The sequence below is a fragment of the Cheilinus undulatus genome, linkage group 2 (assembly GCF_018320785.1).
Source record: "Cheilinus undulatus linkage group 2, ASM1832078v1, whole genome shotgun sequence".
Taxonomy (NCBI): Eukaryota; Metazoa; Chordata; class Actinopteri; order Labriformes; family Labridae; genus Cheilinus; species Cheilinus undulatus.
In genome coordinates this window covers 15,031,437-15,044,844 of record NC_054866.1, presented here as the reverse complement: position 1 = coordinate 15,044,844, position 13,408 = coordinate 15,031,437, and the positions used below count along the sequence as shown (strand labels likewise).

The following is a 13,408-nucleotide window of genomic DNA, read 5'->3' as shown; positions in this document are numbered from 1 at the left end:
TAAAACACCTGAAAGCAATACTTAACAGGTGTGGCCAAATACTTTTGTCCATAGAGAACTACAATACTTTACATAAGCTACAGATAAATATTATTATCATATTCTTTTATGGGGGCCATTTGGGCTGAGCCAAATGATCTGGTGGCAACCCTACCTGCCTAGATGGAACCCAGGGTCATGCTTATTTCTCACATACACCCCCTTACTCTACCATAAAGGTGGAAACTTTGTTATGTTTTCAACAAATTATTCCCCCATGCCCCTGTTAATGTGCAATAATGTGCAAGGACGTCCAGAGCACAACCTTGGGCTAGTGGTAGCCTGTACATGCCTTAATTCAGCCACAAGTTTTGACCCAACTATTCCTAAAAGTTCAGCACAGTACTGTATATAATAAAAATCAGTAAAAATGATCGCAAGTTGTCTTAAACTCTTACTGTCCCATGCAGCTTTGAAAAATAGATAAGGGACCACTTCTGATATTCTCATCCCTCTGCTTATTGTGATTGAAAGGAAGATGAAGGTGGATGGCCGAAAATCCGCCTAACAAAGCTGCTTTAATTTTGAATGTCACTTTATTTATGCCAGGAGGAGTATATTTTGCAGGCTGGTTTAATAGTCCATTCTCACACAGTATAGTGAACAGTGAGTTCTTCATTATGTAAGTTATCCACACTTTTTTTCCTCGTGTCGCTTCTTTGCGTCTCTTATTTTAATTCCTCGCCGGGAGGAAGTAAGACTCGACGAAACAACACGAGAGAGGGACTCAGGGGACATCAATACACCGAGAGTGACCCACGCAGCCTCCTCAAGCCCTCCTTCCATCATAGCCCGGCCCATAGCACGCGCCACCTCCACGAGTCCAATCATAACACAGAGAAGTCCCCAATTCATACATCACGACAAGCGTGTCACTTCCGGGACCAGTGTAATATCAACGTTTCGATTAGCACCGCTGGATTGATACATTTTCAGGGCGACGTTAAAGTCTGCTGTCCTCTCCTGTAGCTGTGACAAGGTGACAGCGTGTCCCGGTAAGTTTCTCTGTCGTTAGTGTTGTGATGCTCAGCTCTCAAACAGCCCGACCAGATGTGTGGGATGCTGCAGTTACCCGAGACAGGAGGAGAAAATCCGGTATTACCATCTGTGTTTTATTAGAACTAAACATTAAAATTGTGTTATTGACCCGAGTGCTGTCGCTTCACTATAAAGTATATTTTAAACTACACGTGGTGTTTTATTAATGTATTGTTTTTACACAATAATATATAGAAAATTGATTCACATGAAACACGTGTTTGAGTGTGGTAGAAACTTGTTAATAGCTTATTTGTAAACCCATACTAAGTCGGTAATACCAAAAATCCTCCTGCATAACATATTTACTGAAAGTGCAAAAAGTATTTTAAAAGACGGAAAAGTCAGGTGAATTCAGGAAAACTGGCACAAGTGTAGTATATCTGTTAGCTTTATTGTTGGAGTTTAAGAAAAGTCCAACACATGATAGATTTCTGCAACGAGGGGAATGTTAAAGACCAATTTTAGGAGAATGAGGGTTTTTATTATGTTCCCAGGAGGAAAGACCAACGGTTAAATGGAAAGTCCAATCACTGATTAAAGCTACTGTGAACTCTTTGGTCATATGTCCTCTTTAAGAATTCAAATAGTGCTTGAAACTGAAACTCCATTGAACATGTTTAAGGTGAAATAAGGCTACTGTATTAGTTTCAAATAGACGGAAAGGGTTTTAGCAGGTGTGTTTTGCTAGAACATCTTGCTAAAACAAATTCTTGGTAGGGATGCATGAGTTTGGATTTTTTTGTTGATATTTAGGCTATAGTTGTTTTTCAGACCTAAAACTTTAGCGCTTTTAACAAACTTTAATGTAGGGATGGACGGGGTAACAAGCCTTAGTACTTAAAACACATTAAGTTCAAAGAATGAGGAAAAATTGAGAAAAAAGACCACAACTGACATAAGTCTGTTGGTTTGCCTCAGTCTCCACTACCTTATTAGTAGGGTTGTTCCGATTCTGATACCAGTATCAGAAATATGTCTGATACTGCTTAAAATGCAGAATACCTATTGGTATCGGCGAGTACATGAGTTTATGTAGCGATCTGATACCGTTTGGTTTAGGTATATATTTTGTATATTTTGCTTCATTTAGCCATGCTAACTGTTAGCACTATAAACTGGAAATCAATTCGTCTTCCCTGTTGGAAATAATGTCATGCGGGCTACCGTTTTAGAGCAGCGAAGAAAAACCAAAGGACCCACTGCAGCAGCAAAGAGTGGTGTCTACGTGACAGTTTTTTCTCGGATTGTGATCGTTAAAATGTCTTCCAGATCAGCGTTGTCGTACATGACAAGACAGTTTATCAAAAGTTAACTTTAAAACCATTAATCCTTGCCTCTTACTTTTCCTCTTGAAGCTAGTCGTTGTGCTTTCCCATTGACGCTACTGATCCCTTTGAATCCCTTGCAGCAGCATTTTCAGCAAGCCTGGGACTTGTGTGACTTTTGGAGATTTTAATTATTAGATCCACACCAGTAATGAGAAATTGAACATCTTCTTTTATTAATTGTAACCGAATTACAATCGTTTATTACTGCTAGCTTGAATGCTAACCGCCATACTCTTATTGAGGGTCTGTCAGACAGTTACAGGCTGTTCCGTAATCACGTCATGCTGCCCAGATAGAGCATAATATAGAGGGAGTCTGTGATGCAGCCTCCTGTATTACTATTATTTTAATATTAATGAGATAAACTCAATAATCAGCAGAAAACTAACTTTAGGGTCACAGCGATGCTGTACATCAGGATTCTATTTGTTGAGTCAAATATAGGTCTAAAATAATTTGCAACTCTGCACAGTAAGTCCAGAAAGTTCACACTGGTATCAGATCAGTACTCGGTATCGGCCGATACCAACACCTTGGTATGGGAACATCCCTACTTATTAATGTATAATTGGCTAAATTTACAGTCAATCTATGCTGATATTTACAGCTAAATTACCAGATGTAACTATCAGCAGATATTTTGATATCTGCCGATATTGATATTTGCCTTTTAAGCTAATAGCTGCTGATACCAATATCAGGCCAATAGTATCTTGCATCCCTAATTCTTGGCAAAATGCACTATGTATGAATTTTGTCTGCCCTTGTTCAGGGGTCTGCATACAATAAGAGGTAAGAAACCACTGGTTTGAAGCGTGTGGTGCAGGGTTCCCCAATTAGACAAGGGCCAAAACATTTTAAGGAAAGAAAGCCAAGGGCCAGAGGTCTGATTTTTTTCCCACTCATAATGCAATTAATTTTTCTTGACATGCAGATATAGTTTCTAATAAATTCAAAAGTGAATATAACTTACTACTGGTGTTTAGTAGCAAACCAGACCAAGTCTCTGACACATAAATGCATAATGGGTCAAGTGTCAAGAGAAGGTATCGAGTCTACGGTTTGGCATGAGCTCAAGATAGGAGTGTGTTTTCATGTTGTGGCCTTTATTTCATGCTTTTTCCTCTTTGTTTTGATGTGACTCAGTGTGGGCTAGGTTGTTTGGTCTGGCAGCTGGATTTATATGGGGATGGCTGGTGTAGTGCCTACACAAAGGACAAAGGTGTGGTCTAGTTCTGATAAAAACTCACGCTACACTTCAGCTTGTCACAGTTTGCTTCTCTTTGCTTTGGTGGTCTTCTTTATTTTTAATAATTTTTGGGGGGGTGCCACACAGGTCTCTCCTGGCATTTAAGATAGTTCAACAGAAGATGGAAAAAACATGTTCAAAATGGGGAAAAAATTCCTCAGTTCAGTTAAATAAAAAATATAATGTTTTGAAAAATAATTACATTAAATGTACCATACAGCCAAAAAATGTTTCACTTGTTTCTCATTTATTTTGTATTTTATTACTCGCAGCCTGTCAGTCCAACGCCTGTCAGTCAGACTCCAGTCCAGTCAGTCAGGGATCCATGTTGGGGTTTGGCTGCTGGATTGTGGAGTACAGAGAGGGACCAGCTTCTGTGTTCTAGAGTGACAGCTGCGAAGGAGTGGATGGAGGATGAATCTAGAAACTTTGCTGAGGTTTTTTGAGGAGTTTGAATGATTGGAAAATGGTTGTCACAAGCTACATCCAGGCTAATTGCTACAAAGGCAGCAGCCATTGTTTACCAGCTTGCAGTACAACCCAACCCTGCCCATAGCTACGGCCTCGTTCTCAGATTGAAGATTTACAAATGGACCTGCCTGATGACAGACATGGATTCTGGTCAATCCACTGGCTTTGCAAGTTTACACTTCTTCCTAGAAATAAATCTCTTTTAGCAATCAGCCATTATGGGCCAGGTATCTTTCTTTTTTTAACAGTTTTTCCAAAAACTTGTAAAAATTTCCTTTAAATAGGAGATTTATTTAGTTATATATTGTTAAAATAATTTGATGCCAGATCCGCATCACCTCTTAGCAGAGCACCATTACTCAAACTTGTCACATCTAGATATTTACCATGTCTCCAGGCCAGATGAAGCTAAAAAATTACATTCGCCAATCACATCATAAGGTATCCTGTTCAGGAAATACAACGCAAATCTAATCAGCTATTTACATGGCAGCAGTCTGCAAACATAAATACTGCCCACAAACTTAATAGAGCATAAATGTAATACAAATCTGCAGCTTTTGATGTAATAATCCAACAAATATAAAATTTACTCACAAATGTAATAGCTTACATTGTGTGGATTTATTACCTTTATGGGAAAGTAAGAATCTCAGGCTCTCAGAGTTGTAAAAACTTTCACCAAATGTAACATGTAGAATAAAGAAGAATGTTGTGGTCATTGTTGTTTATTTAGCCCTTATACACTTGCCAGTGGGTTCAACTCAGTTCATTGGAAAATATTTCACTTTTGGGCAGAGAGGAACACAACTTTCACTTTTCAACCAATGCATTTAGGCGTGTAGACATGGTCAAGACTATGTGCTGAAGTTCAGACCAATCATCAGAATGGCAATTGAGGGAACTTTAATTGTGCTATTTTGTGCCATTTTCAAAGCCAGAGAAATTTTTGATTTTTGTAGTTTATGATGTGTCTTGTTATGGAAGCCACTATAATACAGCCACGTGATAAACTGTTTATATTTTGTCATTACATTAAAACACTGGATGTCATGTTGCTACATAAGAAAGTGCATTGGAAATTCTTGTTGTGTTGCTATATTTAATTCATGTTTTGTCCTACTTACTCATGATGGGCCAAAATTATTTCCTTCAGAGTTCTCAACAAAAACTGTACTCCATAATAAGGGATGTATCATTTTACTGACGTGATGATGATGTGTGCATGCCCAATGGTCACATTTCAGGACTAATGCTAGACAGGTGAACTGAAGCACATCAGGCTGACACTTCTTTTGTTGGCTTTAAATGAAATCACACATTTTCTTGTTTTTTCCGCTAATTTGTTTTAACCCTTTAAAGCCAATTGATACATACTTTTGTGAGACCTCTATCTAATCAACGTGATCAATAGTAGTAGTAGTAGTAGTAGTATTCAAGTTTCACAGTAACAAGTTTATGTGTAAAGTTTATGATGGCACAAGTTACATATAAGAAAATTTAAATTAAAAAATGTAAATTTAATAAATACTTATCTGGTTTAATTTCCCTTTTTTATAAAAAAAAAAAGAATAATTGTTATATATACCCCAGAAAGAAAAACAATTATTCAGCTCTACTTCATAAAGTGTATTTATGAAAGAGAGAACCAACATTCTCATTTCATGGATGAATTTCATATGAAGAGGGAGAAAAACTGTTAAAAGTTGTCTTCCTGTTTTACCACCAGGCAATCCCAGAACATTTTGCAAGTAGCTTGCTGGGCTTAGCAGGGGGGCCAATCATAAACACTTTTTTCCCTCAGTATGTGAAGTGGAAATAGTGGCTTGTGGTTTGTTTGAAACCCCGATGGTGCAATTTACATACTGTGTGTTTCAGGAACAATATTCCTATACTGGATGAGTCTGCTGATAGATACGTGAAATTATGTGTGCACCATTATGTAACTGAGTCTTTAAAGCCAACTTTTTTTGACCCAAATAATTCATATTGATTAAAGTCTTAATTAAAGCATAATAACTAAACTATTTCAAATGGGAGAGTTTACAGCAGAGGAGAACAGTGACGGCCATGTTTGCCAGTACTTTATGTCACCATGTGCACACAAAAGCTGTGGTCTGATCTACATAATCAAACCAATTGTGTTTTGTACTTTTACTCTGAATAATACTTAAAACTCTTTATAGGCTTTTGATTATGTCACTAATCAAAACTGGTAAATTCAATTCATGGGTTGCAAATCCCCCATGCATGCACAAGCACGCCTCATATATGCCCTTTTTACTGTGACACGCAAACACAGATGGGTAGTGTGACCCTTGTGTCGTGTGTTGGTGTGTTGTTGCACCACAATGGCCATGTTGAGTTTTCTGCAAGACTTCAGCTTGCCTGCTTAGCTGAGTGGGTGAAAGCATCATGACGTCGCACACACAAAAGACCCATTCACACAATCTCTTGAGGAAGCTCACACAACCACGCACACAAGCCTGGTCACCCCACCGCTGCGCAGACCATGTCACAATATTACTCAATTAATCCAGAGAGCAGAGGCTGGCTGGCTGGCTGGCTGGCTGGCACTTGTTTTACACAGCTACTGTTTGTGAAACTACTTACTACCTGTTTGTGGCTATTAAAGGTAAGAGATTAGAGTCGAGCCTGCTTATGTGTTGCTGTGATGAAAACCAAGGTCTTGAACTTTTATAAAGACAGAGAACAGCTGAGTTAGGCTATGTGTTTGGGTGTTTTAGAAAGTTCCCACGCCAGGCTTTCCTAGATGAGTCAGACATGTTTTATCTCTGTAAATAGAAAAGGATTTATTAAAAGGAATAAAATGAAGGTGAATTTGATTAGCTTTTCTTAACACATATGCATGTTTGTGTCAGAAAGTTTGCTAATAGAAAGGATGGACAATCACTCAAATCTCAGTATTATTGCAATTTTAAATTTTCATTGGATTGTAGTACAATGTCCTAAGAAGCTAAATAACATGCAGTGTTTCATATTGTTTTTTAACTTCTTTAACTGCAATTATGTAACCAAAGGACAACATTGTCAGCATCAGTTTTACAAAATAGGTTTTCTGTTTCTTTCCCCATCTTCCCCTGGGGGTCCCAACTCCTACTTTTAGAACCACTGCTATAGATGGTGGGGTATTCAAGGTCTTCTTAATTTTATGTTGAGGATCATTTTTCTTGAGGTGAAATACATTTTTCTTGGTGAACTTCTGCCCAACTTTACTCCTGAGAGACTCTGCCTCTCTAAAATGCTTCTTTCATACCCAGTTGTTACTGAACTTTCCATTAACTAGATTTCCTCTCCGGTGCTTGAAGAACAAACATCCTAAAGACTGCACTCAGCCGTACCCCAGGGGAGTTCCTGAGATTTTATTTTGCTGTTGATTTTTTCCCTGTAGTGTGACAGTGTGGTTACTTCAATTGACCACACTACTTCTCTGTGGATTCCATCTCACAACATTTCTTTGATATAATGTAAAGTTCCAGGAGACAGAGAAAGTAGAAGCATGCAGTTGGAGATAGGGTGAAGTATGATCTCCAGTAAGGTGCAGTTTTGTTCAGCTGAAGTGTCCTGTGATGAAAAAAAAATGCACACAGGCGAGGTAACAAGACACCGAGCAGGTCAACAGGACTCTAAAGTATCCCACAGGGAACAGCTGGTAGTCAGAGAGAGCACTGCTGGTAAAACCTTTGATTTATTCATGAGTCTCAGAGGGACACTTGAACGATGAGTGTATTTAGGAGACAAGTGCCATGTTTATGTCTCTTTTAGGGTGGAAAGGATGTGGCGCTTCGTATGAATAATGAATAATAGCTGCGCACTCACACCAATTTTATTTAAGTTTTCTTAACTTCACAATTTCAATGAAAAGTGACAGACCAAAATTAAATATAAGTTCACATACAGATGATTGCAATACTTTAATTTGTATCAGTAGTTTCCAAAGTCTTTGTTGGGCCCCCCTTTGGTAAATGAAAATATTCTTATTTTAATTCAATTCAAATGTATTTTATTTTTAAATGAACCATGAATCATAATGGAACATAAATGTTCAAAATGTTATAAGGTAGTTTACAAGTAATTTCGATATGCAGTTCCTTGGCTGCGTTTTACTAATTTCATTGTCAGTAGATTTACCAATTAAATTGTTTCCTACAGCTACATCTAAGCTAGAATCTACCTTGGCAGCAGCAATTTCATACACTTGCAGACCCCACCCATGCCGATTGCAAACCCATGGCAAAGCAGAGCCAGAACCTCTTGTCCATCATGAAAAGCTTTCAGTGTGGCAATTTTTTATTGTTTTATTAAGAAATGTTGTCCAGTTCTTACAAAACCTCCAGCACGGCTATGTCAGAGCTGATCATTCCACTAGCAGCCACTGTATACAAACACTCACAGTACAACTAACCCTTTCCCCCGTAAGGATCACAAACTCATGCTGAGGCATCTTGTCCATTATGAAAAGCTTTTAGTGTTTTACTCTTTATTTCATACAGAAATGATGTCCAGTGCTGATAAACACTGGAGGCAGCCATTACAGTTGGCTAGTACAACTAAATCCTCTCCATAGCTACCGCCTCATTTTCTCCTTAAAATGATGGAGCATGAGCCAGCATTAGATTTTGTTACTCCTCCGCTGACGCAACTCAGGCTCTGAAATTATAGTCCAGGGATGTCAAACTCAATCACAGCAGGGGCCGGATTCTGGATTCAGGTCTCATCTCAGGGCCTAACAGGGTCACTGTTTTAACCACAAACTGTCAACCTTGCTTCACTGGTAATAAAACATGGGGGAAAAAAAAGCTTAGCACTGATGACAAACAATTTTACTTTACTTTTTAATTTTTTGATTTTTTGACTTTACAAGGATATCCTAAATCATCAAGGATAAGTTTACATGTTTATACTTGAGGAAATCTGCAGACCTCATACTGATGGACTAGTTATAACAGAAATATGAGATCATCTTGTGGGCCAGATTTAACTGTTCCTGGGCCTTCAGTTTGACACCTGTGCTATAGTCAGTCAGTCGGTCAGTCAGTCACTTACAGACCCATGTATAGGGCTGGCCCCGGTATTGGCCAATAAAGAACTTGCTACAGATGGAGAAGTAAATGAAAATAGCTAAAGAGCATTGTTTTTAAGTTCCACTAAGCTTAATTATGGTGCACCTTAAACCAGTGGTTCTCAACCTTTTCAGCCTGTGACCCCCAGAATAAAGGTGCCAGAGACCAGAGACCCCCACTGTACTTGAAAGTGGTTGAACAGCCAGGAACATTCAAGAATAGTCGTGTGCAGACAAGGCCGTCCATAAGGACTTATAAAGGGGGGAGGTTTCTGGGACCCAGCCAAACTGGGGATCCATGGAGGTCAGCAAAACCATGGTCCATTGTAAAGTTAAGCTGTGAAAACCATATTTTATATTTGACCTGAATAATAACCACTCTTATCAACAAACAAACATCTTTATTTATTCATTTAGCCTTCTTTAGATGAAAAAAACTTTTGTTACAAACCTAATTTAAATGGGTTAAAAATTGCTAAGAATTTGTTCATAATGGCTAAAAATGGTAAAAAGTTAGTGAAACTGGATTTTTAGGGATCATAAATGGCCAAAATTTGTGAGAAAGGTTTAGAAGTGGAAAAAAAAAGGCCAAAAAAGGGGGTTAAAGTGGCAAAAACGGGCACGGAAAGTGGTAAAAGGCTATTATAAAGTGTCTGAAATGGCTATAATGTGCAAAAATGGTGGAAATTAGGTGGAATGGGATGAAAAATTGATATAAGTGGGCAAAAATTGGTTAACTGTGGTGAAAATGGGCAAAAGGATGGAAAAATCATTTGATAGAGGCAATAATGGGCATAAAGTGGCAAGAATTGGTTTAGAAGTGACAAAACAGAAAAAGGTGATGTAAAGGGTTTCAAATTGACAAAAAATGGGTTTTAAGTGGAAAAAATGTGCTAAAATTGGCAAAATTGGTGTTAAAAAGAGATGAAAAAGGGTTAACATTTGGTAAAATTAGTGTAAATAGGCAACAGTATAATCAAAAACAAATATTCTTAGGGTTTTTTAGGGCATCTGGCGACCCCCTCTCAGTGTTTTGTGACCCCCAAGGGGGTCCCCACCCCAAGGTTGAGAAACACTGCCTTAAACAACAAAAACAACACAAGTCATTGGAAAAAAGAACATTTAATGTGTTAATTTCAGACCTTTATTGCATCTTGATCATTGTTGACTGCACTTAAGAAATTCAGCCTATTTGTAGTTTTTGAAATAGAATTAAAATCTCACTGCAATCAGTTGAGAACTCAGGACAGCCCCAAACTCTTCCTAGCTCTTCATACAGCCTAGGCCAGTTCATTGAGTGTGCGGTTGTGTTATTGTACAAATGGAAACCTATTACATGCTCTTGAAATCTTATGTCACAGACTTTCAAGGGCACATTTTGCTTGCTGGATCTGCAATACACTCATCTTTTCCTTCTTGTGTTTGTTGTTCCTCTCTCTGCTGACTCCTTCTGTCTGTTATACCGTCTCCTTTCTGTTTCATTCTTACACTTTTTCCTCTGTTTTCTAATCCTTGTAAAATCCTTTTCTTTGCTGCTTCTATTTCTTTTTCTGTCTTTTTCCATTTTCTTGTTGTGACACCAATCGTGCAGTCGCTTGCGTTATTCAGGCTGTTGCAATAACTTTTGAACCCAACTGTGGCAAGGCAGATTCTAAATATCTCTTCTGCTTTTTTAAGTACATGTGACTTTCTCTGTAGTTTCACTTTCTGAGTGAATTGGATTTCTGTTCTTTTATGCCTCCAAAATCTTGGGGTCATAATCTCATTTGGCCTCTTTGAAATAAGCTATCTAATACCAGGTTTATTTTATTCACTTTCTAGGAGTCTACTGTGGACCTGGAGTTGTTTTATATCCGGGAAATACAAGTAAAGATCTCCAGAAGACAGAGTTTCATCACATCTTCCCTCACGCTCTCCCCTCGCTGTTCTGCACCATCTTCATAGCTTCACCAAGATGAAGCTGAAGGAGGACCTGAACCCTATGCTGCTGCTCCTGTTCCACCTCATGGTCTGGATCTACACATTCATTACTTTCCTGCCCTCCTACATCCTCAGCTGGATTGCCACCCCGTCGGGAGACTCCTATGGCTCAGAGGCAGAGCGAGCCAAGAGGGCGAAGGCCCGCTCAGTGCTGGGATGTCCTGAGGGGCCCTACAGAGCTGTGAGCGCTATGAAGAGGTTGGTGACGTCTCTGCATCCAGGGATGGACACCCTGGATAAGATGTTTGAGTACGCAGCCAAAAGGTTCCCACACAGAGACTGCCTGGGGACCAGGGAGCTGATCAGTGAGGAGGATGAGCGACAGAGCAACGGAAAGGTGTTCAAAAAGGTAAAAAGTGATGCAAGATGTATAGCAACACAGTAATGGCATACAGCAAGCAAAAGCTATATATATTTATATATATGTGTGTGTGTGAGTGTGTGTGTGTGAGACATTGTCAAGGTGTTTTGAGAAGAAAAAATCCTTCCAAAATTTGACCAAATAGGCTTTAATCAACACAGGAAACAGTGGCGGTCCCCCATCTCTGCCGTTTGTATTTTGGGAATCATGGGCTGAAAAGTTTAGGAACCTCTGGACCAGATGAAACCTGGAAAAAGATATAAACACACACAATTTATTTACGATACTCCATTTTAATGTATATCCAAACACTATGATGGGCAATACAAGGTATGGTATTTGGATAGTGAGACTGCTCTTATGAAGATAAAACCACGTGGTTCACAGCCTCACTGAGTGTTCTATTTTAACAGTTGGTTATTCATATACAACTGCTGTAAGTTTCCAATAAGTGACATCGTTAGTTCACTTCTAGCTACTGATTCAAATGCGTGTTTTTGCTAAGGCATTGGAAAATGATTACCTTAAAAGTTTAGAAATTCATTAACTTGGAATTTTTGGTGAAATTGAACAAAACAGCTGCCAAATCTTTTGGTACATTAGCTTAGGTGTATGGGGAACACTGTATATCACATGCATGTGTGTTTAAATGGCAAAAAAGATTTTGTGAAGGCAGAGAGGATGTATAAGACGATGAGCATTCTAAGCACCCACACTTATCAAAAACTTCTGAAAACATTCAACCAATTGAGCAAATAATTTGAAATGATCAACAACACAGTATAAGAATGACAGCAGGAGTGGTCTGCGTTTATAAAAAGACAGTTCCGAAAATTTTGCATGAAAATTTGAACAAAGTATGTGCCAAAGTTGTCCCAAAACTTCTGTCTCCTGATCAGGAGCAACGCATGCAAATTTGTGGAGACATTTTTGAACAAACTGAACCCCATTTTTTAGAAGGAGTGATTACATGTGATGAAACTTTGATCTTCCAATACTATCCTGAGAAAAAACAGCAGTTGACACCATCATCACCAAGGATGAAGAAAGCACAGCAAAGCAAGTCCAAATTCAAAGCCATGTTGATTGATTTCTTTGACATTAACGGTATCATTTTAGAGGAGTCAACACTATTACAAACAGCTTCTAGAAAAACTGAGAGAAAAAGCCAAAAGAAAGAGACCACAATTGTGGAAAACTGGTTTTATTCTTCATCAAGACAACGTGCCAGCTCACGCTGCTTTCTCAGTTTCTGGCCCAAATCACAGACTTGATCACCCTTCCTATTTACCTGGTCTAGGACCGTGTGACTTTTTCCTTCTTCCTAAGATCAAATCTTTGCTCAAAGGAACATATTCTGAGTCTGTGTCCGAAGTTAAGAAAAGAACGACAGAGGTTCTGAGACAACTGTCTGAAGAAGACCTAATGTTCTGCTTTGATCAGTGGAAGACCCAAATGCAGTGGTGTGTTGATGCAGAAGGGACGGAGATTGAAGGAGAAAGACACTAAAAAATGTTTATGTCCGATAAATTGTATTACAGTAGTAGTCTTGTTTTTTAATAGTCGTACCTCATATGCTAGCTTGATGCTAATGCTAACAGCAGTTATTTACCAGTACCCTGAAACCTTTGCTCTTTTTACTGTCCCTTGTGATCATCCCTCAGTGACACATCATAAAAGCAGGGATGTTGTTGCCAGCGCTCGACAGACTTTCCTCTGTCTCATCGTTCTTTCTCACAGCACCAGCTTTCTCTTTCACTTTTACATTTGGTTTGTTTGCACTAGTGACCTTTGCAAATGCAGAGCGCTGTGTGCTCTCACTGGTTAACTTCACTAATATGATGGCTTAAATCGCT

The 13,408-nt window shown here is 38.8% G+C and overlaps 1 protein-coding gene across 2 annotated transcripts in view; it reads left to right on the top strand.

Moving 5' to 3' along the window:
- Positions 1-903: 903 nt before the first annotated feature.
- The window catches only part of acsl3a (acyl-CoA synthetase long chain family member 3a), a 53,548-nt gene continuing 41,043 nt past the window's right edge, over positions 904-13,408 (top strand). The window contains exons 1-2 of one of the 2 annotated variants that reach the window (XM_041796989.1): positions 904-1,034; positions 11,033-11,540. In XM_041796989.1, the coding sequence (XP_041652923.1) occupies positions 11,166-11,540 (375 nt within the window). In that variant the 5' untranslated portion in view covers positions 904-1,034; positions 11,033-11,165. Of the gene's footprint in view, positions 1,135-11,032; positions 11,541-13,408 lie in introns of both variants that reach the window. The other variant, XM_041796997.1, reaches the window with a different exon arrangement.